The sequence below is a fragment of the Garra rufa genome, chromosome 22, assembly GCF_049309525.1.
Source record: "Garra rufa chromosome 22, GarRuf1.0, whole genome shotgun sequence".
In the NCBI taxonomy this organism is placed as follows: Eukaryota; Metazoa; Chordata; class Actinopteri; order Cypriniformes; family Cyprinidae; genus Garra; species Garra rufa.
In genome coordinates, this window is record NC_133382.1 from 22,522,991 (window position 1) to 22,546,658 (window position 23,668).

General features: G+C 36.1%; 1 protein-coding gene across 13 annotated transcripts in view; it reads left to right on the forward strand.

The window, feature by feature from the left end:
- svila (supervillin a) overlaps positions 1–23,668 on the forward strand; it is a 63,753-nt gene that overhangs the window by 9,851 nt on the left and 30,234 nt on the right. For 8 of the 13 annotated variants that reach the window (XR_012341365.1, XM_073827738.1, XM_073827741.1 and 5 more), the window contains exons 4-12: positions 4,445–4,505; positions 4,967–5,115; positions 6,210–6,888; positions 14,243–14,998; positions 16,199–16,233; positions 18,280–18,344; positions 19,098–19,234; positions 20,725–20,820; positions 22,388–22,673. Coding sequence is in view for 12 of the 13 variants with exons in the window: in XM_073827738.1 (XP_073683839.1) it covers positions 4,445–4,505; positions 4,967–5,115; positions 6,210–6,888; positions 14,243–14,998; positions 16,199–16,233; positions 18,280–18,344; positions 19,098–19,234; positions 20,725–20,820; positions 22,388–22,673 (2,264 nt within the window). In the remaining variant the exon portion in view is untranslated. The remainder of the gene's footprint in view (positions 1–4,444; positions 4,506–4,966; positions 5,116–6,209; positions 6,889–14,242; positions 14,999–16,198; positions 16,234–18,279; positions 18,345–19,097; positions 19,235–20,724; positions 20,821–22,387; positions 22,674–23,668) is intronic. The other 5 variants (XM_073827743.1, XM_073827749.1, XM_073827747.1 and 2 more) reach the window with 3 other exon arrangements.

Consider the following 23,668-nt stretch of genomic DNA (forward strand, 5'->3'; position numbering starts at 1 on the left):
TTTTTATTTTATTTTATTTATTTTATTTATTTATTTTTCATAGATAGTTTTCATAGAATTGATGCCACATCATTTTATTGCATTAGTTTGAATATTACTAAACCTGTTAAATTAGCTATTTTATTTTATTTTTATTTTATTTTATTTTATTTTATTTTATTCTTGTATGTTGGCGTCATATTGGTTATCTCCCAGTATTCATAGTATTCATAGAGTTGATGCCACATCATTTCATTGCGTTAGTCCTATGAATATTAATAAAAAACTATGAAAATTGGTCCCTAATTTAATTTTTAAATTGTTTTTATTTAACTTCATTTTTATTTTATTTTATTTATTTTATTAATTTATTTTTCATAGATAGTTTTCATAGAATTGATGCCACGTCATTTTATTGCATTGTCTAAATATTACTAAAATCCTGTTAAATTAGCCCCTTTTTTATTTTATTTTATTTTATTTATTATTTTTTTTATTCTTGTATGTTGGCGTCAAATTGGGTTGATGCCACATCATTTCATTGCATTAGTCCTATGAAGATTAATAAAAAACTATGAAAATTACTCCCTATTTTTTATATATAATATAATATAATATATATATATAATTTTTTTTTTTTTTTTATTCTTGAATGTTGGCGTCATATTGGTTATCCCCCAGTAAACATAGACTTGATGTCACATCATATCATTGCATTAGTCTTGTGTATGTTACAAAAAAACCTGTTAAATTAGCCCCTTTAATTTATTTTTATTTTGTTTTATAATTTTATTTGTACTTTTTTTTGTTTTGTTTCTCCATAGAATTGATGCCATGTCATTTCATTGCATTAGTCTTGTGAATATTAACAAAAAAAACGTTTTATTTTATGTTATTCTTGAATCTGCCGGTCCAGATTTTGAAGCAAAATAAAGTGCGTCCATCCTTCATGAACGGCTTGGAGGGGTTAATAAAGACCTTCTAAAGCAAATGGATGCATTTGTGTAAGGTTACATAAAGGAAAACCAGTCTCCTTACTCTCCTCTTGGCTTATATCTAAATCCTCTGACATTTTTCTGTGCAAATTCACATTTTGTACTTCTAATTCATGACTGGTGCTTTCTTCTCTCTTCTCTGAGCTTCCGTGTTCATCACTTCCACGTTCAGCACCGCGTTTACCTACGTCCTAAGTCATCTGCTGGGATGCCACTCTCATATGTACGTTGAGAGTACACAAGCGTACAACAGTTAAAGAAAGCTAGAGAGTACGGTTCATAAAGTGTGGAGTGCTTTTTATGATGGATGCACTTTATTGGGCTTCAAAATCTCAACACTCATTAACTGCCATTATAAAGCTTGGAAGAGTGAATTTTAGGGTGTCTGTCCCTGTTATAATCACATGAGACATTCTGTATTCACATTAGATGATAAGGGTCTGCTACAATGACAAGTAACAATGTATATGATGCTAGCCATACTGTAGTGCTTTGATCCAAGTTTTCACAGGTTGCTTCAAGACTGTATGTTCTTTCAATTAGCATTGTCTTAATGGTTCCTGGACACATGGAGGTCACTGGGTTGGGGGGATGGGACGCCTATGACCTATATTTGGTCTGCCAGGGGCCACCTGTTGTTGGGCAAGTTGTCCTGCTTACTGGCCCTGAAAATGTGATAGTTGTGTGAAAGAGAGTGCTGAGATACTTTGTGATACTAAGTGTTTATACTGTAAAATAGTCCAGAAATGGGTGAACATGATTTTGTGGAGCTCTCGCAGGAGCAGCCTCCTTCCGGTAAGCTCCAAAATATATATATATTTTTTTTGTGTTTTGAAGTAATATTCTGTCTTTTAGTTTCTGCTTATGAGCTAATGCATGTTGTCAGTCTCTGATCAGACTACTGTTTTTTGATTGAATTGAAGCATATTTTTATTGCGTTAAAAAATCTAAGTTGGTTTCTCAATGCATGTTCCTGGTCTTATTGTGAATCCTGGTCTGTGTAATCTTCAATCAAAATTTAATATCTTTGTTCCTCTTAAACGACCGCAATTGTTCGCTGACATCACGCAAACTATTTGATATTTACCAAATAGCTGTTTAGATGTTTGTTTTAGTATACTTTCATTTGGTTTGGCTCCATTCTAATGCATAACACCCACTTTTCACCTCAATTAATTCCTGATGGATGAAATCAAGTCCACATTGTTTCCCCTTGTTTTTTTGTGTATCTGTGTTTTTTAAATTTGCAGGTAACAGTAGGCGTTCTCCTTTCAGAAAAACTCATGACAGTGGTTAGTCTTGGATATAAACTTTGTGTATTTTAGTTATTTTATGTCTCCCTTTTATTTCGCTGGCATTAAGCTCTTATAGTTCTGCAATGCAGGCTTGTTAGAATAAGGTCTGTCTAATGTCAGATTTACAGTACACCGCTGTTTGTTCTTCCCTCATTTCCAAGTGGGAACTTGATTTAAAACATGACACAACCTGAAAACATCCCTTAGAATATATTAATGTTTCTGATAAATGAATAAAAAAGTGCTAAAAGACATTTTTGTTTTGTTTTCCAATTCAAATCAAAATTCACCTGCAAATTAACCTTAAATGAGTAAATGAATAATAAAAATAGATGAATAAAAACATTATGAATATTCGTTGAAAGATATTCAAACAACTAGAAAATTGCATGTAAAGACTATTTTAAAGTTTTGTTCATTTTTTTTCTTTACTTGTCTTATACAGCAGCGTTTTAGTGCCACATTAAAAAAATCCAAGATTACGAGAATTAAGTCGAAATGTTTCGAGAATTAATTCGTAGCAATTATGAGATTAGTTATTAGATTTTGAGAGTATATAAATCTATTGCGCATGCAAAAGGCCCAGATTGATTTATAGCGAAATACAAACAATATGACTATTACAGTAATGTATTTTTCATGCTCCTTAATGTGGCATGACAGATCGTTGTATTCGCTTCATTTTAAGCGACATGTGAGACATTAATTTAATTAAATTAGGCTATACTGTTTTTTCCCACACCTTCTGATGATACTTTACTTCTATATCCTGCTATTAACCCGAAATAAAGTGAAAAAACACATTTATAATTTGTATTTTGTGACCAAATTGACAGAATTTGAACACTGAGCTGTGTTATACTAAAAGCAACAAAGCACAAAACAGCACTTTTAAAGAACTTGGGAAAAACTCATTCTTGTAAAACTGATTTTTAAAGCTGAGACTTATATTACAAATAACCAATGTTATCGAAGACATTATTTCCAAGCATACTGTCCCCGTGAGTATGACACAAGCTATGATTTCTGCTATAGTGTATTAAAAAGGGTTAAATAAGAGAGCTGGTGCCACCCAAAGGAATATCTATTGGCTGTGTGAGCTCTGATAAAAAGTTGTTTCTATTCAGTCTGTTAATAAATATCATATTCTTGATATTAAGCTGTTTCTACGAGTCCTTAAAATTGATTCCTCATTCCAGTAAGATTTCAGCGGCTGCTCGGACACAACAACATTAAAAAATGTATTCAAAAATAAATTCTGGTGGCCTTGCAACTTCTCCGGGTGCTCTCAATCTGGACCTCTGTATGCGCAATATTCACTATACATCTTTGTAAAACCTGCACAAACCCTGTTATTTGACTACGTGTTGCAGAAAGAGAAATCCTGCCCTGTGGGAATGAACCTGCCCTGTGTCTTCATTGCATTGCCCAGATCTTTGCTTTGAATCCCAGAGAGACCAGGCTGAGAAAGCATTGTTAGAAACAAGTGTGCCGTGTGTACACATTAGCCCGTGATGAGTCTCCTCTCAATCACTTCTCCGGTCTCCTGGTGACTGGACACAGCTGAGTGTCATATTTCCATGGTTACAGCTGAAACAACATTCACTGCGGATGCACCTATGATTGGCTAACTTTTGTGGAAATCCAGTCAGCCATGCTCCTAGCTGATGTCAGACGACTTAAGTATAAGAAGCTTTTGTTTTAGATAACACACTGGACTTTTATCTCCTCAACTATTATTGGAATTGTGTCGCTGTAATGTCATGGCAGTGTACTTGGTGACATAGGGAGCAATACTATAAAGGGATCTTGACGAATATTTCTTTTATTTGGAAAAATACAACACATACAAGGGATGGGATTGGCATTTTTATATGCTTACCACTGATTCTTGAGTCTTACTGTAGGAAAATGTGTTAGTGTTGCCAAAGAGCTCTCAGAATTTAACAGGTGTTTGATGCTGCTGGATATACATCAGATATATTATGAAACATGACTTGGTATTAAACACCAGCAAAGTTAAACTATGTATAGATTAGATTGTCCTCATGTAGTGTTAAGAATATTACAAATACAGGATACTATTTCTCTGTTTCAGTTTTTAGTTTTGGTGGATTTACTCTCACTCTTTTACCACTCCATTCTCACTTTGCTTTTCTTTTTCTCTTTTTTCAGTTTCAGAATTAAGGAAACGTTTTGAGAGTATAAGCTCGAGTCAGAGTTGGGACATGAACAGGTGAGAAGTTAAATCATTCTCAAAGCATGGACAGCCAAAGTTCAGTTACTGCAGGTGTTTGGCAAAAATAACAAGTCACAAAATTGTCAGCATGCTGTTATTGCCAAAAAACACTTTAGTTTCTCTTTCACCACGCATATTTCAAGCTCTTTACTAGAATTAAAGTAGCATACATATCCAAAAATACCAAAATAAGTGAGTAATGTGTACATTTTCATTTAGAAGTTTGGGGTTGTTACTATTTTTACTCTATTTTGAATAAATACACACAGCCATGGTGAGCACAGCAAGCTTCAAAGAACAGAATCCAAACTTTTAAATGGCATTATATAAATATAACAAAAACACAAAATATATGGAAGAGTAACTATTAAACATTGTGTTTTTCATTAATAATCCCCCCCCCCCTCAGATTAAGAATTATGCTGTTTAATATTCCACTGTACTACTCCTCTTTTTAGGAAAGAGCGAATTGCAAGGCGTCTGGAGGGAATCGATAGTGACGTTCTCCAAAATCTCCCAGGTTGTGGTGGTCTAGTTACTAATAGACTGCTAGAGGAGGACACTCCGAGATACACCCGTGCAGCAGACAACTGTGACCCCTGTACAGGTGAGAAATGTGCTTAAAGGGAACCCCGGGCCTGGGTATTAAGACTTGTATGGCTTAAAATAACGTAAATGATGTCTCTTACTGAAATATGTAGTAGAAAACACCAGTAAAGATGAACAAAAAACATTTAAAAAAGACATATTTCGGACTATAGGGTGCTATTATTTCAATGACATGAAATGGTTGCAGATTTTGCTCAATATCTGGGGACATTTAGTCTCCTTGTGGAGTGTTGTGGTAAAAATAGCAACTGGTAGCGCCAGTAGCCCACAGAGTGCAACCATTTCACGTTATTGAAATAATGGCACCCCCCAAAGTCTAAAATTTGTATGTGGATTTTTTGAATAATGCCAGTCTTTCATGGGTTTTCTAGTACATATGTGACCCTGGACCACAAAACCAGTCATAAGTGTCAATTTTTCGAAATTGAGATTTATACATCACATGAAAGATAAATGAATAAGCTTTTCATTGATGTATGGTTTGTTAGGATAGGACAATATTTGTTTGAGATACAACTATTTGAAAATCTGGAATCTGAGGGTGCAAAAAAATCAAAATACTGAGAAATTCGCCTTTAAAGTTGTCCAAATGAAGTTCTTAGCAATGCATATTACTAATCAAAAAATAAGTTTTAAATTATTTAGGGTACAAAATTTATAAAATATCTTCATGGAACATGATCTTTACTTATTATCGTAGTGATTTTTGGCATAAAAGAAAAATCGATCATTTCGACCCATACTTTGTATTTTTGGCTATTGCTATAAATCTACCTGTGCTACTTATGACTGCTTTTGTGGTCCAGGCTCACATATTCCAATAAAAGACATCAATTACGTTATATTAAGCTAAACAAGTTTAAATACGCAGTGTTCTCTTTAATATTTTTATATCTTGAATCGTTCACTCACATATAACATGAGTTAGAAATAATACGCAATGAGAAATAATGTGAATTAAACATTTATACTGTATGGTGCATGTCAGCACAAACAATGAATGGTTTGAGTTGATAAGCTAATGGTTAGGTACTTGTTGTCAAACTGATTCAATGTACACTGTGTTGTCTGTCTTTGTCTCTCTCATTGTAGTTTCTCTTCAGCACTATGGCAAAAATGACCCAAACTTCCCAAATCCGCACAGTGCAGAGGTTCAGTCCAGAACCCACACAGTCCAACCGGATCCTGTCTACAGCACTGGCACCACTCATGTGGCAGAGCTGGAATCTAAAGCCGAACGGATCGCACGCTACAAGGCAGAACGGCGCCGTCAACTAGCAGAGCGCTATGGAATCTCTCTGGATCAGGAGACTGAGATGGACTACACCACTCGCTACTCCAGACCCTCCAGAGAACCTGACGGCTCAGACCGCCAACATAGGTCAAAGGTAGAAGTAGGAGATGGGGTGGAGCATAATGCTTACACCCCTAGCCATCATGTAGATAGGGCCAGCTCACACATTCACAGCGATCCAGACTGCATCCGTCCAGAGTCCATCTCTGAGCGTGAGAGGATGATGAATCTGGAGAACCAGAGGAGGGCACAGGAACGGGATAGATTGCATGGAGGCGGAGGGGTTGCACCTGATCCATCTGCATATATGGATGTATCAGGGTCTGCCAGAGTCCCAGGGAAGGAACCAGGGGCCATGGGGGTTCCCAGCTCGCCTAATGCAGGCCGAAGGGCAATGATGCCATCTCCCAAACAGGCAGCATCTCCTGGTGATCTGTTTATTGAGCAGCAGGCTCACAACATCTTCCAAAGACAAGGGTGAGTCTTCTCAGCATGATAGATGTTTCTTTTTTTGTCTCTCTATCTCATAGTTACCAAGTATTATCTATATATTTCAGTGTCGTAATTTCCTTCACTTACTGTTACTCACTTCTCTTGGAAAGAATGTTGGCTGGTATTCCCCTGAATCTGTCTTTCACAGGTGAAAGAAAGTCATCAATTTGCAGGATTTGGCTTGTGTACTATTAGGAGTGTTTCAATAGCTCCCTAAAGATGGGTGGGCTCTGTTCAGTATGAAACATTATCCATTAGCATTGACCTTTACTGTCCTTTGGCAGTTGTTTCTTTATGGCATGGGTCAGTGCTCCGTGTGACGCATTGGAATTAAAGTGCGTGCCAAATTAAGCAACAAAAGATTCCAGCAGAATTCAAATTCCCAACATAAAGCCAAGCCAAAAAATTATAAATGAATATGATAAAGAATGATATTCAGGAAATACCCAGGGCTCATTTATAATGTCAGTATAAAGTTTGATTGGTTAGTTAATATGAACAAATGAGGACTTGGCCTTTTAAAACCCTGTTCCCAGCAGGCCGAGCTCAAGTTTCATAACTTATTTGAGGCCCTACTTTCTTTTTAGGAGAACCTAGTTTCCCTTAAAGAGTTAGTTCATCCAAAAATATAAATTATCCCATTATTTACTCACCCTTCAGGCATCCTAGGTGTATATAACTTCCTTCTTTCAGTCGAATGCAATTGGAGTTATATTAAAAATCATTCTGGCTTTTCAAACAAGTCCAATATAGCACATCCATCCGTTATAAAAAGTGCCTTAAACGGCTCCGGGGTATGAATAAAGGTCTCCTGTAGCGAATCAATGTGTTTTTGTAAGAAAAATATCCATATTTAAAATATAATAATTACTTTAATCTAGCTTGCGCTAACAGTTGTACACGGAAGCTGCTCTTGACGGATTATGAAGGACATATGCGTAGCGCATGCGTCGGCGAGTCTTGCGAAAACCAACGTTTGTTTACAGGAGCATAGGAACAGTTTCCTTACTTTAGCAAAGGAAAAGCAGTCTCCTCTTGGGTTATATCGAAACCCTCTGACATTTTTTTCTGTTTTTGTTTGTTTTGCTCTCTCCACTGCGTGTCCGCGTTCGTCACTTCCTACGTTATCTGCCCGGAATGGCTTCTGTGTACAACTGTTAGCGCAAGCTAGAGAAAAGTGATTATTACGTTTTAAATATGGATTTTTTCTTAAAACTAACCTGTTCACTACAGGAGGCCTTTATTCACCACCCAGAGCTGTGTGAAGCACTTTTTATCATGGATGGATGCACTTTATTGGACTCGTTTTGGAGTGTTAAAGAGAAACACTCGCCCATTGCCATTATAAACTTGGGAGAGCCAGAATAATTTTTAATATAACTCAGATTGCTTTCATCTAAAAGAAGGAAGTCATATAAACCTAGGATGCCTTGAGGGTAAGTAAATAATGGGCTAATTTTCATTTTTGGGTGATTTTTTTTTTTGGGGGGGGTACCCCCCTCTCTTTATGCATAAACACTAAATTGTTGAGTGGTTCACTCTCTTGGGCATTTCTCAACTAATTTAGCTCCCAGTCAACAAACCAGTGGTCACTTCAGACTGATTCAGAAGGAGACACCCTCTCTCCGATCAACTGGCCTTCCAGGTATCATACATTTGGATTTATGGGTGTGTTTGACATCCTTCACTTAACAGTGATCCCGCCTAACCTCATGGCCCTATCTCAAACCATCGTTAGTCCTGTCCTATAAACATCCTTGCTGGTATGTCAGGTAAAAAGGATTGTGACAAGATTCTTGTGTTGTCTAGTGGTTTATTGGATTGTAGTCTGGTTGTTCCTCTTTATTGTGGCTAGGAACTAAGGGTGTGCGATTTTGACAAACATTATATCTTACGATACTTTGGCTGATTTAGGCTTGCCATGAATAAATATCCCAATAAACCCTCAGTATGTGGCAGCAAGCATAGTTCATCCAAAAATGAAAATTATCATTAATTACTCACCTTCATGTCGTTCTAAACCCATAAGACCTTTATTCATCTTCAGAACACAGATTATGATACTTTTGATTAAATCTGAGAGCTTTCTGACCCTGTATAGGCAACAACACAATGTTCAAGACCTAGAAGGATAGTAAGAATACCATTAAAATGTGTAACTTCAGCAGCACCATACACATGTTGTGCTACTCTTGTGAATTTGTTTTCCTTGCTCACAAAAAGTATTCTCGTAGCTTCATAACATTATGGCTGAACCACTGATGTCACATGGACTATTTTAACAATGTCCCTACCACCTTTCTGGGCCTTGAACATGGTAGTTGTGTTGCTCTCTATGCAGGGTCAGAACACTCTTTGATTTCAATAAAAATGTCTTAGTTTGTGTTCAGACAATGAACAAAGGTCTTATCTGTTTGGAATGACATCAGAGTGAGTGATTAATGACAGAATTTTGGGTAAACTAACCCTTTATTGAGTGACTCACTTAATCATTCATTCAAACAGTTTGTTCAAAATGGCTGATTCATTTACAAACGTAGCAAGTTGTTGCCTGTGTGAAAAGATCATTGACTTAAATTCGATCAAAAACAGGTTTATTCAGGAATGAAACACCACAGTGTTGCTCTGGGAAACAAAAATATTTTGCTCCAGCTTTGTTTGGAGCTGTTTTCACTAGGGAAACAAAAAACAGACAATATTTTGTCTAAAATCTAACTCTGTCCATATAAAAGGCTTGTTTGTTGAACACTTGTATAAAATTAATATCACATTTGCAATTGCACTCATATGCTAATATTTAGGAAATGTGCACTGTTGCTTGTACCGTTACTTATCTATATAAATATAAAAAACAAAAACCCATACACAGGGAAAACCCATTATAGGCACATTCTAATAGGCTTCATCACTCTGTGAATGCTTTTGGACTTTCAAGACGTGTTTCTTTTTTGCAAAGTGAGTGACATAGTGTCAGCTTGCATATCATTAAAACAGTTGCGATATTATCGAAGATGATAAATATTGCACACCCCTACTAGGGACCACACTTAGCCTGAATGACTGGAACATGGAAAAGACTGGAAAGTTGTAAATTATGTGACTGTTGTGTGACACTCAAAAATGAAAATTCTGTCATTAATATTCACCCTCATTCCAAACCTATAAGACCTTTGTTCGTCTTTGGAACACAAATATATTTTTGATGAATTTCGAGAGCTCTCTGACCCTCCATAGACCGCAAGGGTCTTACCACGTTCAAGGTCCAGGAAAGTACCAGGAATATCGACAAAATAGTCCATGTTCAGCCATAATTTTAGAGCTACAAGAATATTTTTTGGGCCAAAAATAGCTTTGTTCAACAATTCTTCTCCTATGCGTCACCCTAGCACTATTTTTGAGAGAACGAAGTCTTTTGGCTTTGGAGCAACATGAGGGTGAGTAATTAACGACAGAATTTTCATTTTTGGGTAAACTGTCCCTTTAAGTGATCATGGTAGCAACTAGGTTTTACAAAGAGCTAATAAGGGCTGGTATAGTCTGTCAGGTTATTTGTAACCAGCAAGGTAGAGGGCTGAGGGTGTGGTTTTGAGTCGGGCCTATCATTTCCGTAATAAAGTGGCCATCCTCGTACACATTTTTACCACCCATCCCATCCACACTGTTAATGAGTGCTGTGGGTTTGAAATTTGATCATTGAACATTTAGACCTCTCGCTGCAGTTTACCCTTAACTATTGCTAATATACTCTAGACGCAGTTCACTCTACAGTGACTTTGTGTGTGTGTGGTTTATCTCTATACAACAGTTTTCGTCCTCTTGTTTCAGTACCTGGCAAGCAAGCGAGTCTTGTTTGAGTTTGTGGTATTGTGGTGGAAGAGAAAATTGTTGAGCTGTGAGTCACCAAACACGACAAGAATGTAAATGCAGATCTTTTGGCCTGCCTTAGCTCAATATGCCAAATGGAGAGTGTGATAACTTGATTAGTCATGCAAAACACCAGAGCCAAGTTCACTGGGAATCATTTCACACGCAAATTGTGTTCCTGTTTTGCATCATTTTTTTTCCTCTCTATTTCCCCCCCTTTTTATTTTTTTAAGTTCCTCTGCAGACTATACTAGTTTAGTGTTTTGTTTTTGCATTTGCTTGTCACCTAACATCTGCTGACGTTAACAAACCCAATGTAGATAAAAGAGATGTGTATCAAGAAATGGAGAAGGATGAAAATACAAGGTTAAAAACAGTTTACATGACTCAATTACAGAGTGCAGAGCATGGTTTCACTTAAACAGGGGTCCGGAGGAGCTCAACGGAGTGCATGGTACTATATGTGACCCTCAAGGGTGAGTGTATAGATTGCAGCCGTCAAGCTTAGGTCAGGAGAAACAGCTTTTATCAGCTAGAGGAGTATGGGATAGAACTCATAAAAGGGTGATGTGTAGAGAATGGTTGAGTAACTGGTGTTTTTAACAGTGTCGTGGCTCTCAGCTGATGGAAAGCAAGCATTAAATAAGTTAACCGGGTGGAAAAGACGAGATATACAAAGAGTGTAACCATATAAGAAACGTACATCTTTTAAAAGAATTATAGCAAGTTTCTTTGTGATTTACTGTGAGTCCCTTCACTGGTAATGCACTGACTGCAAAAGGTTTTGGATGAGAGTCTTTTGCCTCCCCCTGCTGTGAGCTTTGATTCTGCTGACCTAAACTAAAAGATCCAGTCATCACAAACTAAGCTAGTTTATCAGCAAACCTTTCTCACCCGGCATGTAATGAAATGCTGTGTAGTGTGAAATTAGCTGGGTTTTTAGATGTCCATTGCTGCAAATTTATATGATATTATAAAAGGGAGGAACAGCCTTTATGCATCAAAATGGTTTGGGCTTTCAGTACAGTTCACAAATAAGCTTATTCAGAGTTCTCAATGCCCCTCTAAGATTTTCAGTCATTGGTCATCTGAAGCAGAGCTTTTCAAGCTGGGGTCTGTGGAACATAATTGTTTATTGATTTAATTTGACATAATATTAATATAACTAATATAAAATTGCATAAGCTAATTATTTATTTTTGTAAACATGTTTTCTTGAAGTGCCTTTATTATGCCATTTCATATATTGCCTTTCATGCAGTATGTAATGTAGCTGTACAGTGCCTTCATTTATTTTTCAGTTTTTTTTACGTTGCAGCCTTATGTTAAATTGCTTTATTCCCACATCAATCTACACTCAATACGCCATAATGATAAAGCACAAAACTAATTTGTAACAACTTTTTTTTTAATTAAAAATAAAACACTGAAATAAGTACATTGCATAAGTATTCATACCCTTAACTCAGTACTTAGTTGAAGCACCTTACAGCCTCAAGACTTTTTAGGTACGATGCAACAAGATTTGCACATCTGCATTTGGCAATTATCTGCCATTCTTTTCCTCACCTCTCCACCTCTCAAGCTCTGTCAGTTTGGATGGGGGCAGAGACACATTTTCAGGTTTCTCCAGTATTGTTCGATTGAGTTCAAGTCCAAGCTGTGGCTGTCTACTGTATAAGCCACTCTTCAACCATGATGCTTGAAAATGTGGTTCATCAGACCAAAGAATATTGTTTCTCACAGTCTGAGGGACCTTTAGGTGCTTTGTTGCAAATTCCAAGTGTGTTTTTGTGTCTTCACTCAGGAGCGGATTGAGTTTGGCCACACCGTCATAAAGACTGGATTGGTGGAGTGTTAGTGATGTTTGTCCTTCTGTAAGTTTCTCCTATTTGCATGATCATGGAGCTCAACTATCAGCTTCTTGGTTACCAGTCTAACCAAGGCCCTTCATCGAATGCTCAGTTTAAAGAAAGATTTTAAAGAAAGAGTTCTAGTTGTTCCAAACATATTCCATTATTAATAAGGTTACATGCTTCTGTGAACCTTCAGTGCAGCAAAAAAAAAATTCTGAACTCTTCCTCAGATCTGTGCCTTGATGCAATCCTGTCTTTATGCTCTACAGGCAGTTCTTTTGACCTCGGGGTTAGGTTTTTGCTCTGATATGCATTTTCAGCTGTTAGACCTTTTATTGAGAGGTGTGTGCATTTCCAAATGGTAACCATTCAATTAAATTTGCCCCAGGTTAACTCCACTCAAAGTGTAGTAACATCTAGAAGCAATATGAATGCTCCTGAGCTAAATTTCAAGTGTCCCAGTATGAATACTTTTTGCAATGGAATCATTTCAGTTTTTTATTTCTAATAAATTTACAGAGTTGTTACAAACCTGTTTTGTGCTTTGTCGTTATAGTGTAGATTGATGTGGAAAAAAAGTAAATTAAAGCAGAATAATAAGGCTGCAACATAACAAAACATGAAAGACGAAACAAAACACGTGCTATTGAAAGATGGTTCTGTACCCAGTTTATTTGGACCAGCTGGCTCCACTGAATCACAACCTGTAAGTATGATAAATAATGATGTTTAAATTTTCTGTCAAGCGTTAAAAATAAGGAATTATGGCAATGGTCGTATTGTTTTTGACACATAGATGTAGACTAATCACAACATACTGGGCCATCGGACCAATCAGAGCAGAGTAAGCTCACTAAAAGAAGGGTTTTAAAGAGACTGAATCTCTGAGCTGCTTCTAACTAATCGTTTGAGAATCGCTGGAAAATGAGGTGATATTAAAGCATAATTTGAACAAATGAAAACATTTTTTGACCTTGAATGCATGTAAACATATTGTAGGATTGTCTTTACTTTAAAATGGTATAATAGGAGCACTCGAAAATTTTCACAGTAAATTTTCATCACACAGTATAAATGGCTCATATGTGAAAATATAGCTGCCTGTACACTATAGGAATAAGGTCTCTTTTAGAGAGAACATAGTTTTGGATTTGAGGATCTGTGTTATGCTTAGAAAGCCTCTGATTCAATAGACTACCCTTTATTTATGATGTTTTGACTATAACCCATATTTTGAGATTGATTCAGTATGTTTTAGTTGTTTCAGATATCACAGATGTGTTATGCTGTTTGATTTTGTTATAGTAAGTGCAGTATTTTTCACATGGTTCTCATTATTCCAACCAATGAAAACCTCAACTTTGATGCATACTATTAGTGTCTCAGTGTTTTTTATTTTATTCCAAACACTGTCAAAGTTGCTGTTTAACCACATTCTAATAGGCACAAACCATACTGAGATGCTTTGACTTGTTCTGTGGCTTGGGTTGTTTTGGTTGGATCAGAATTTCTTGCTTCCACTCACATCCAGGACCGTGAAACACTTTTTTCTTCTCTTGCAGAGTAAGCTAATATCTCTTTTAAATCTAAGTAACCAACCCTTTTCTCTTCTTCTGAAGAATCCGAGTTAGGGAGAGACTGGCCCGTGACGAGCCATTTCACAGGGGTCAAACAACAGAGGGACCTGCATACAACCAATTTCCTCAGTCATATCCTCGATACCACCCTCACAATCGGAACCTCCCCGATGCTCCAGCCAAACAGCGGCTGACCCACCCTGGACAAGAGGAACGGCATGACCTGGGATACCAGAGCTACTTCTCTATGGGCAACGAATCCGGTTCCAGGCATAAACAAGAGATTCAGGAAGTGCTTGAAATGGAAGGAAAACAAGATCCGAGGACAGAGGGGCTCCTGCGGAGCAGGAAGGCAGTTTTACCTTCTGAAATTCGTCGGAAAGAACGGAGCACTGAAGACCCATGCCGTGGAAGTGCAGACAACGTGGAGGTAAACCCAAGCTTTAGTCGGCACAGGAGAGAGGATGTTGTAGATGACTCCAGAGGGCGCCGTGGAGGTCAATCGAAGCGGGAAGTTTACACAGAGCACGTGTCCCGACTTCAGGCCACAGAGTCTATACAAGCAAGAGCTCGAGAGGCCCATAGAAGGGCTGACACTAGCTGCTACGCCCCAGTCCAGACTCCCAGTGGGAGATATATGCCAAATTCATCCAAACCTCTAGATACTGTCCAACAGAATGCCATCAGAGAGGAGAAAGTGCCCAATGGTGATCACCTATCCCATGATGCCAGGGTTTCAGTTGCCAAACTCCGCCACACCTATCTGGAAAGTGTTGCGAGTCCACGGAAAACCGAACTGTAGGTGGTGGTACATTATCATTATGTGTCAACTAACATTATCTAACATTGACGATTAACATGCAGTTAATCAAAATCTCATCTAATGTAACTGCTTGGAGAATGACACTGACACTGATCTTACAAAGGAATCACTCATTGAGTGACCAGCAGATTTCAATGCTCTGTTTCTTCAGCCATCACGCTGCTCGGCTTGTCTACTGCACACTTTGTCAGTAATAATTAACCATTTCTGTCTGTCTTTTGTCTTTCCTTGGCTTTGCAGCTTTGTATTTCTAGAGATGATTATGAATGTATTTATGCTAGTTGTGCTGACTTAACCACTTTTTATGTTTGTAGGGTTTTCATTAGTTACAGTAGCATAACCCACTGTGAGGATGCTCAGATGAAATATTCATCCGGCATTAGCTTTTTGCTTTTTCTCTCATGCCTGTGCATTTGCCATTTTTCAATGCTGCCTCGTTCAGTCATGCTTTGTGACGTAATAGGGCAGAAGAGATGCCTCCAGATACACATGCACCCTGGAGAAGTGAGAGAGTCAAAGATCGCTCATCTCGTCGCCCTATGCGGTATATATGTCCCGCTGAGAGTAGGAAAACATCTGAGAGATTTAGAACTCAGCCGATCACATCAACTGAACGCGAACAGTCGGACCGGTAGGCCTTTTGAGTAGTTTTATGCACGGTATTGAAGAGTCATCCTGGAGTGCAAATTTAAAATCACGCTTGATGTACACTCAGTGATAACCCAGAAAACTAAACCCAGACTGGTTCAAAAAATTTTAACTGCACTGTATTTATGCACTGATTACTTATTTAGTTAGCTTTTGGTTCACTAAATAATGTTATACTTTACTTCTTTAACACACTGTGTAATATTTTTATGTGTAGTGGAATCTAATCCAAAGGTTTGGTCAGTGGTTTTATGAAAGGCTCTTTGTTGTCGTTTTCTCTTCTATTTCCGTGGCATGTGGCGAAATCTATTAAACGCTGTGGATTAAGCAGTTCTGATTGTTTCTGCATTTTCCCACTAGTCGCTTTGTGTATTTTCCTGTTTCTCCTCACTGCTGCATTTGTGTGCTTACACTATTGCAATTTCTTTTTGTCAAGTCAGCTGGTTGACCTAATCATTCTTAAATCTTGAACGATTTATTGTTTAGTTGTAACTGTTTTTTAAGATTTCAACTTTTGCTTTCTTTAGATCTCATCCGAGCCCTGAACCACTGAGTCCTGAAGGTAAGTCTTTTTTTGCATTCACTACACAATCTGTATTATCACTTAATGTATTATCACTTAAACTTTAAAAGCGATTTGCTCAATATTTTTATTCTTTTTTATTTTTTTATTTTTTGCACTCTCTGATTCCAGATTTTCAAATAGTTCTAGTCCAAATATTGTCCTATCCTAGCCATACATCAATGGACAGCTTATTTATTCAGCTTTTAGCTCATGTATAAATCTCAATTTCAAAAAACTTAAGACTGGTTTTGTGTTCCAGGGTCACATATTTATGCACCCTAGTAATACAAACTGACATGCTGATATAATAAACAATAAGTTATTGTTAATTTGATACTGAACTGGGAAACATTTTCATTGGAAAAGCTTATGGAGACATTTTAAGATAACTCTAGACAGCTTGCAGTTGTACAGATGTGCAGAGTATCCATGATTACTCCAGAGAGCAACAGACCTACTTTTTGGGGGCTCTGGATCGCTGTTTAAGCTAGTACTGCTTTGCTTTTCTAGTTCTAATGTGTAAGTAATGTCAGTTTGGATTGCGATGATTTGATGTTCACTGAAACTAATATACACTACTGTTCAAAAGTTTGTCAGTAAGATTTTTTTATTAAATGTTTAATGCAAGTTTTTTTTTTTATACTTACCAAGGCTGCATTTATTTGATAAAAAAAAAACAATAAAACATTATTATTGTGAAATATTATTACAATTAAAACAACTTTTAAAAAAAAGTTTTTTTTTCCTGTGATGGGAAAGCTGAATTTTCAGCAGCAATTAGTGTCACATGATTCATCATGAATCATTCTGATATGCTGATTTGGTCCTCAAGGAACATTTCTTATCAATTTTAAATATTTTTGTGGAAAACCATTATACATTTTGGGACTTTTTCAAAGAACAGATTTATTTGGAGAAAGAAAAATCTTTTTTTAACATTTTCAACAATTGTGTATTATCTTAAAGTTCTGTCTTGAGGAATAAAGTTGTATTTTGACATTAAAACTGGTTAATCTTCGAAACACATTATTTTAATGAAACTTAAAGGATTAGTTCACTTCAACAAAAATGTACAGATAATTTACTCACCCACTTGTCATCCAAGATGTCTTTCTTTCTTCAGTTGTAAAGAAATTGTTTTTTTTTTAAGGAAAACATTTCAGGAATGTTCTCCATATAGTGGACTTTTATGGTGCCTGTGAGTTTGAGCTTCCAAAATGCAGTTTAAATGCAGCTTCAAAGGGCTCTAAACAATCCCAGCTGAGGAAGAAGGGTCTTATTTAGCCAAAAAATCTGTTATTTTCTTAAAAAAATTGTAATTTATACACTTTTTAGCCACAGATGCTTGTCTTGTCTAGCTCTGTGATGAACATGCGTACTCTTCACTCCAGTTAGGATATGTCGAAGAACTCCCATTTTATTTTCTCCTCCAACTTCATCCTACAACGCTGTTTTACCTTTTTCGTAAAGGGCGTTTAAACTTCTTTGCACATTCATTTTGTAAACACTGGGTGAATACTTCTGCAGCGATGTAGGGCAATTTTGAAGTTCCAGAAGGAGAAAATTAGATGGGAGTTTTTCAACATACCCTAACTGTCTTGAACCAGAATGGACAGAGTACGTGCAGCGCTAGACAAGACAGACATTTGAGGTAAAAAAATATATAAATTGTAATTTTTTTTTATATATAATACCCTTCTTTCTTGGCTGGGATCATTTAGAGCCCTTTGAAAGTCCACTATATGGAGAAAATTCCTGGTGAGTAAAAAGTCACAGATTTAAATTTTTGGATAAACTGTCCCTTTAAGTGTTGCATAAATCATGCCACACTTTACATTAGAGCAGATTTTACAATAGTACATTGCATTTCTTTTTCACTGCTGTGAGAAATCAGAGTGGAGAAGCAGAAATGTGCTTGTGTAATCTTTCTACCATGTGTTCAGCATTGTGTTTGTCCTCTGAAAGTCATGGGATTTCATGAGAGAGTTCTCATGAAAAAGCTTCTGACTCATTCTTTTCTTCTCTTCTTTTTGTGTTTTCCAGTGGATGAAGAGAAGCTGGATGACAGAGCAAAGCTGAGTGTAGCCGCCAAGCGCTCTCTCTTCAGGGTATGTGGTGCTTGTGTCTGTGCTTCTGTTCCAAACTCTGAAAGTGAGCTGCTTCTCTTTCTGCTGTCTATAAAGAGAGCATCCTAACCAAACCGAAATCTTTTGAGTGGCCTATTTGAAACACCGTTTGTTGGCTACAACCTTGCCAAACAAATATTATTACGAACCGCACATAAGAATCAGCCACAGCTCCTAGTTAATTCCAATGGAGACGAATTGATGTTCTAATAATATAACAAATGCATAACACACCAGTACTTGGTGAATTGCATTGCATTTTAGATCAATATTTCATTCAATTCTTTTTTTTTTTTCATGAAGGATGCATTCAGTTCTCTCTTCGACTTAGTCCAAAACAATCTTTTGCTGCCTGTTGATAGCAACATGCCATTGGTGTCTAACAATGTTGCTTAAGCTTTCAGTTGTGTTGTTTTTGGAACTGAACCTGTCTGTCTGTTGTTGTACATGCTTATTAATTTCGCATTCCAGGAATTGTGTAAAGTGCACACACCTCAGTCCATTACGCCTTAACTCTCGCATCATACACACATGTACATTCCTCGAATATGACATCTGAAACTTCAGATACTAAGAAGTAAATAAGAAATTGTGTTGTGACCAACTACACAGTTTAGTGAGTCTAATAGAAACCTGAGCATATGGAAAAACATCTGATATCCTGAAGTTCCTCAAAGTAAATTTTTAAATAAAGTATTGTGAAAAGCTTTCATACAAAGTCTTTGTGTTTCTTAGGAGCTTGAGAAGACTTCAGACGGTTCAGTTTTGAAGACATTGAGCCGTAACCCTGCTGTTGAACGGAGGCTGAGGAGAGGTCAGGATCGCTCCCGCACTCAGCCGGTCACCTCAGAGGAAGTGGTCATTGCTGCTACGTAAGTTATATTATGTGACATCTTTAACAATTCAGGTTGAGGGCACAAAAAACACCAAATGTTTACATTCCCTAGCTTCTACATGTACATCAACATGAGTATTTTAAAGATTTGGCAAGATATAAACTACCATTAAGTGGTGGGTCTGTGATTTTTTTTTTTTTTTATGTTTTTGAAAGAAGTCTCTTATGTTTAGTATGTATTTGATCAAAAATATAGTAAAAACAGCAATGTTGTAAAATATAATTACAATTTGAAACAACTGGTAATATACACCACCAGTCAAATGTTTTTGAACTTTAAGATTTGTAATTTTTTGTTTTTGTTTTAAAGAAGTCACCTCTGCTCACCAAGTCTCCATTTGTTTAATCCAAAGTACAGAAAAAAAACTGTATTTTTTTTTTCTAAATAACAGTTTTCTATTTGAATATATTTTAAAATTGTATTTATTCCTGTGATTTCAAAGCTGAAGTTTTGCATAATTTCTCCAGTCACATGATTCTTCAGAAATCATATGCTGCTCAAAAAACATTTATTATTATATTGAAAACAGCTAAGTAGATTTTTTTTTCAGGTTGCTTTGATGAATAGAAAGTTCAGAAGAACAGCATTTATCTGAAATTGAGTATTGAGTAAATTGAGTAATCTTTTGTAACATTATAAATGTCTTTATCGTTACTTTTTATCACTTTAAAGCATCCGTGCTAAATGAAATTATTAATTTCATTTTATTTCCAAAAAATATATACCCACCCCAGGCTTTTGAATGGTATGGTGTATAATGTTACAAAAGCTTTTTTATTTCAGATGAGTGCTAATCTTTGGATCATTCTATTCATCAATCAATCCTGAAAAAATGTACTCGACTGTTTTAAATATTGATATTAATAATAAATGTTTCTTGAACAAAGCAAATCAGCATAATAGAATGATTTCTAATCATGCCATCATGATTATGTGATCATGTGACACTAAAGACTGGACTGATGCTGAAAATCACAGGAATAAATTACATTTTAAAATATATTCAAATAGAAAACAGTTAATTTAAATGGTAAATATATTTCATGTTTTTGCTGTACTTTAGATCAAATAAATGTAGGCTTGGTGAGCAGAAGGAACGACTTTTTAAAATATTTTCATATTAAAATTTTAAAGATTTATTTTAGATAAAAATCTTTTGTAGCAATATAAATGTCTTTACTGTTACTTGTAGTTAATTTAATGTGTTCTTGCTGAATAAGTATTTCTTACTGACTGGCAACTTACTGACCCCAAACTGTTACTGTAAGCATCATACTACATGTATCAGTCAGCAAATGAATATGGCTTCAGAACAAGTTGTACTATGTACATTCTTCTCAATGCTCTTTTTTCCTTTAAATCCTATCCCTTTCTTATCTTTTGTGTGGTGTATATATCTCTGATTTGTTTTCTTCAGTTTTCTCCTGTGTCTCTGTTTCTTTGCTCCTGCTCTGTGTGGTTTAAAGTGTCCCTGGCCATTTGTCACAGTCCGTGACTGTACAATCCTCTGTAACGTGTGTTCCTAGTCCCACTCTAGTCAACAGCACTGTGACCAAATACAGGTACCCAGGACACACATATGAACACTCACAAAAGCGTGTGTGTGTAATACAGGCATGGTCAGTCACTCTTATTAATACTAATGTTCGTCACTGAGAGTTTGCATGTTCACAGATTTGTCTCCATTTCTTCAGAGTCATTAGATTGATGCATCATGAGAAAAACACTCAACAGTTGTATTGTGAAATATCATTACAATTTAAAATAACTGCTTCCTATTTTAATATACAGTACATTTATTTTAAATCCAGTGTCACATGAAATCAGAAATCATTTTAATATGCACATTCAGTTTTCAGGAAACCTTTGTTTTCATCAATGTTGCAAACAGTTGTGCTGCTTAATGATGGTTTTTTTTTTTTTTTTTACATCTTACTGTTTTGAATGGTAGTGAATATAAGTTATAAAAAGTGGTGAAGAAACAGTTTTCACTCAGAAATTCCAAACAATTGCAAAAAAAAAAAACAAAAAAAAGCAAGCAACATGACATTAAGCATGAAATTTTGAAGTAGAAAAACGCATTTTTCGTACAAAGCATACTCCAATCTTTGATTTATTTACAACTTTGAAAAGTCAAATTAAGAACCAGCACCCTCTTGTGGCGTTTTCAGGCTAATACAGATCATTAGTTTATGTTACTAGAACTAAGAGTACACCCACAATTTAATAACTACATATGTGACCGTAAGTAGCATGGGTATATTTGTAGCAATAGCCAACAATGCATTGTATGGGTCAAAATTATTGATTTTTCTTTTATGCCAATAATCATTGGGATATTAAGTAAAGATCATGTTCCATGTTCCTTCTGTAATTGTATCAAAACTTAATTTTTCATTAGTAATATGCATTGGTAAGAACTTTAAAGGCGATTTTTTTCAGTTTTATTTAGCTTTTTTTGCAACCTCAGATTCCAAATAGTTCAAATATCTATACGAACGAACAAATACATCACTGGGAATCTTATTTATTTAGCTTGTAGATAATGTATGCATCTCAATTAAAAAAAAAATACCCTTATGACTGGTTTTGTGGTCCAGGGTCACATGTTACTATATGTTATTAACATCTTGTAGGGTCATGAAATGGTAACAAATGATTTAAAAAAAAGAATCTGAATTGTTTGTGAAAGTATGACACATTGCTGGGAGGGATTTGAGTCATTTCACTTGTGTTTTTGATTCATCAGCAACATTGTGAGCATATAAACTGCATGGCATGTTTATCTGCACATGCTATAATCTTTATATGAAGATATGAAAATGTTTATTTGTGTGGATAAATGGACTGCTGAATGAACAACACATCCAAAATATTGCCAAAATGTGGTTACATTCACACTGCTTTATTCATACTGCAACGTGAATCCCGATTGCTTGTGTATTCAATGCATGCGTGTTTGTTTAATCCAAGATTAGTAGTAGTAGTTATTTACACAAACTGTTGTGAGTATTTAGTATTATCATAATTATTATGACAAATACAGTCATCCAGCCCAGCCTTACATGTGATGTAATGGAACTTATATGAAAGTGTTTCTGAATGGCCTGATGGTTATGTGCCCTACAGCTTGCAGGCATCATCGCAGCAGAGCTCCATGGTGAGGGAGCAGGCCAGGGAGGTTCGACTGGCTCAGGAGGCTGCGGAGACTGATCAAGCTCGCCATGCATCTCCAGGAGAGGATGGCCAAGAAGAGCCAGACCTTTCCACTCTCAGTCTAGCAGAGAAGATGGCACTCTTCAACCGCCTGGCACAGCCATCCAGCCAGGGCTCTCGGGCCAGGGGAGACACTCGGTCACGTAGGAGCAATGCCCGCTACCAGACTCAACCAATCACACTTGGAGAGGTTGAACAGGTATAAACCATTTTGCTCTCTCTTCATAAAAGAATTTGACCATGCTTATACATGCCACAGTTGAAAACTGTATTAGTTTACAACATTACTCATGTAATTTAGATCATGAATCATGACTGGTCATTAAATTAAGCACAGTTGGGTGTGATCTTTGGGTGTGCAAATGCTTTCAGTCATATACTGTAGCATATGTCAGTTACAAACTGGAGAAGAAGAGAAAAGACTAAATAAATAAAGCTATAAGCAAGTCAGAAATTGGGGGTTAAGAAGGCTGATCCTGAAAATGCACACTCTCAGAGTAGGTACTTTTTATTTCTATTTTTTAATATTTACTTTGCAGCTATTAAAAGTATGTTCTGTGTAGTATTAATGTGTGTAAAATTAAATTAAATAAGATGCTCTATATGTGACCCTGAAACACAAAACCAGTCTTAAGCAGCACAGGTATATTTGTAGAAATATGCAAACATGCATTGTATGGGTCAAAATTTTACGCCAGAATCATTATGATATTAAGTTAATTGATATGATATTAATAAAGTTAAGATCATGTTCCATGAAGATAATTTGTAAATTTCTTACCATAAATATATCAAAACTTACTTTGTGATTAGTAATATGCATTGCTAAGAACTTAATTTGGACAACTTTAACAGTGCTTTTCTCGATAATTTATTTTTTTGCACCCTCAGGTTCCAGATTTTTTTTTTATTTTTTATTTTTTATTTTTTCAAATTATTTTCCAAATATTGTCCTATCCTAACAAACCATACATCAATGGAAAGCTTATTTATTCAGGTTTTAAATGGTCTCAATTAAAAAAAAAAAAAAAAATGCCCTTATGACTGGTTTTGTGGTCCAGGGTCACATATTTGTAATTTTGTCATGTGACCTACAGCATCAGTTGCATCGCTTCACTGCCATTCACATTCTGTTTTTTTCCACCTACTTTATATTAAAATTTCATTGTATAAAGAGTTTAAATAAGTCTTTGA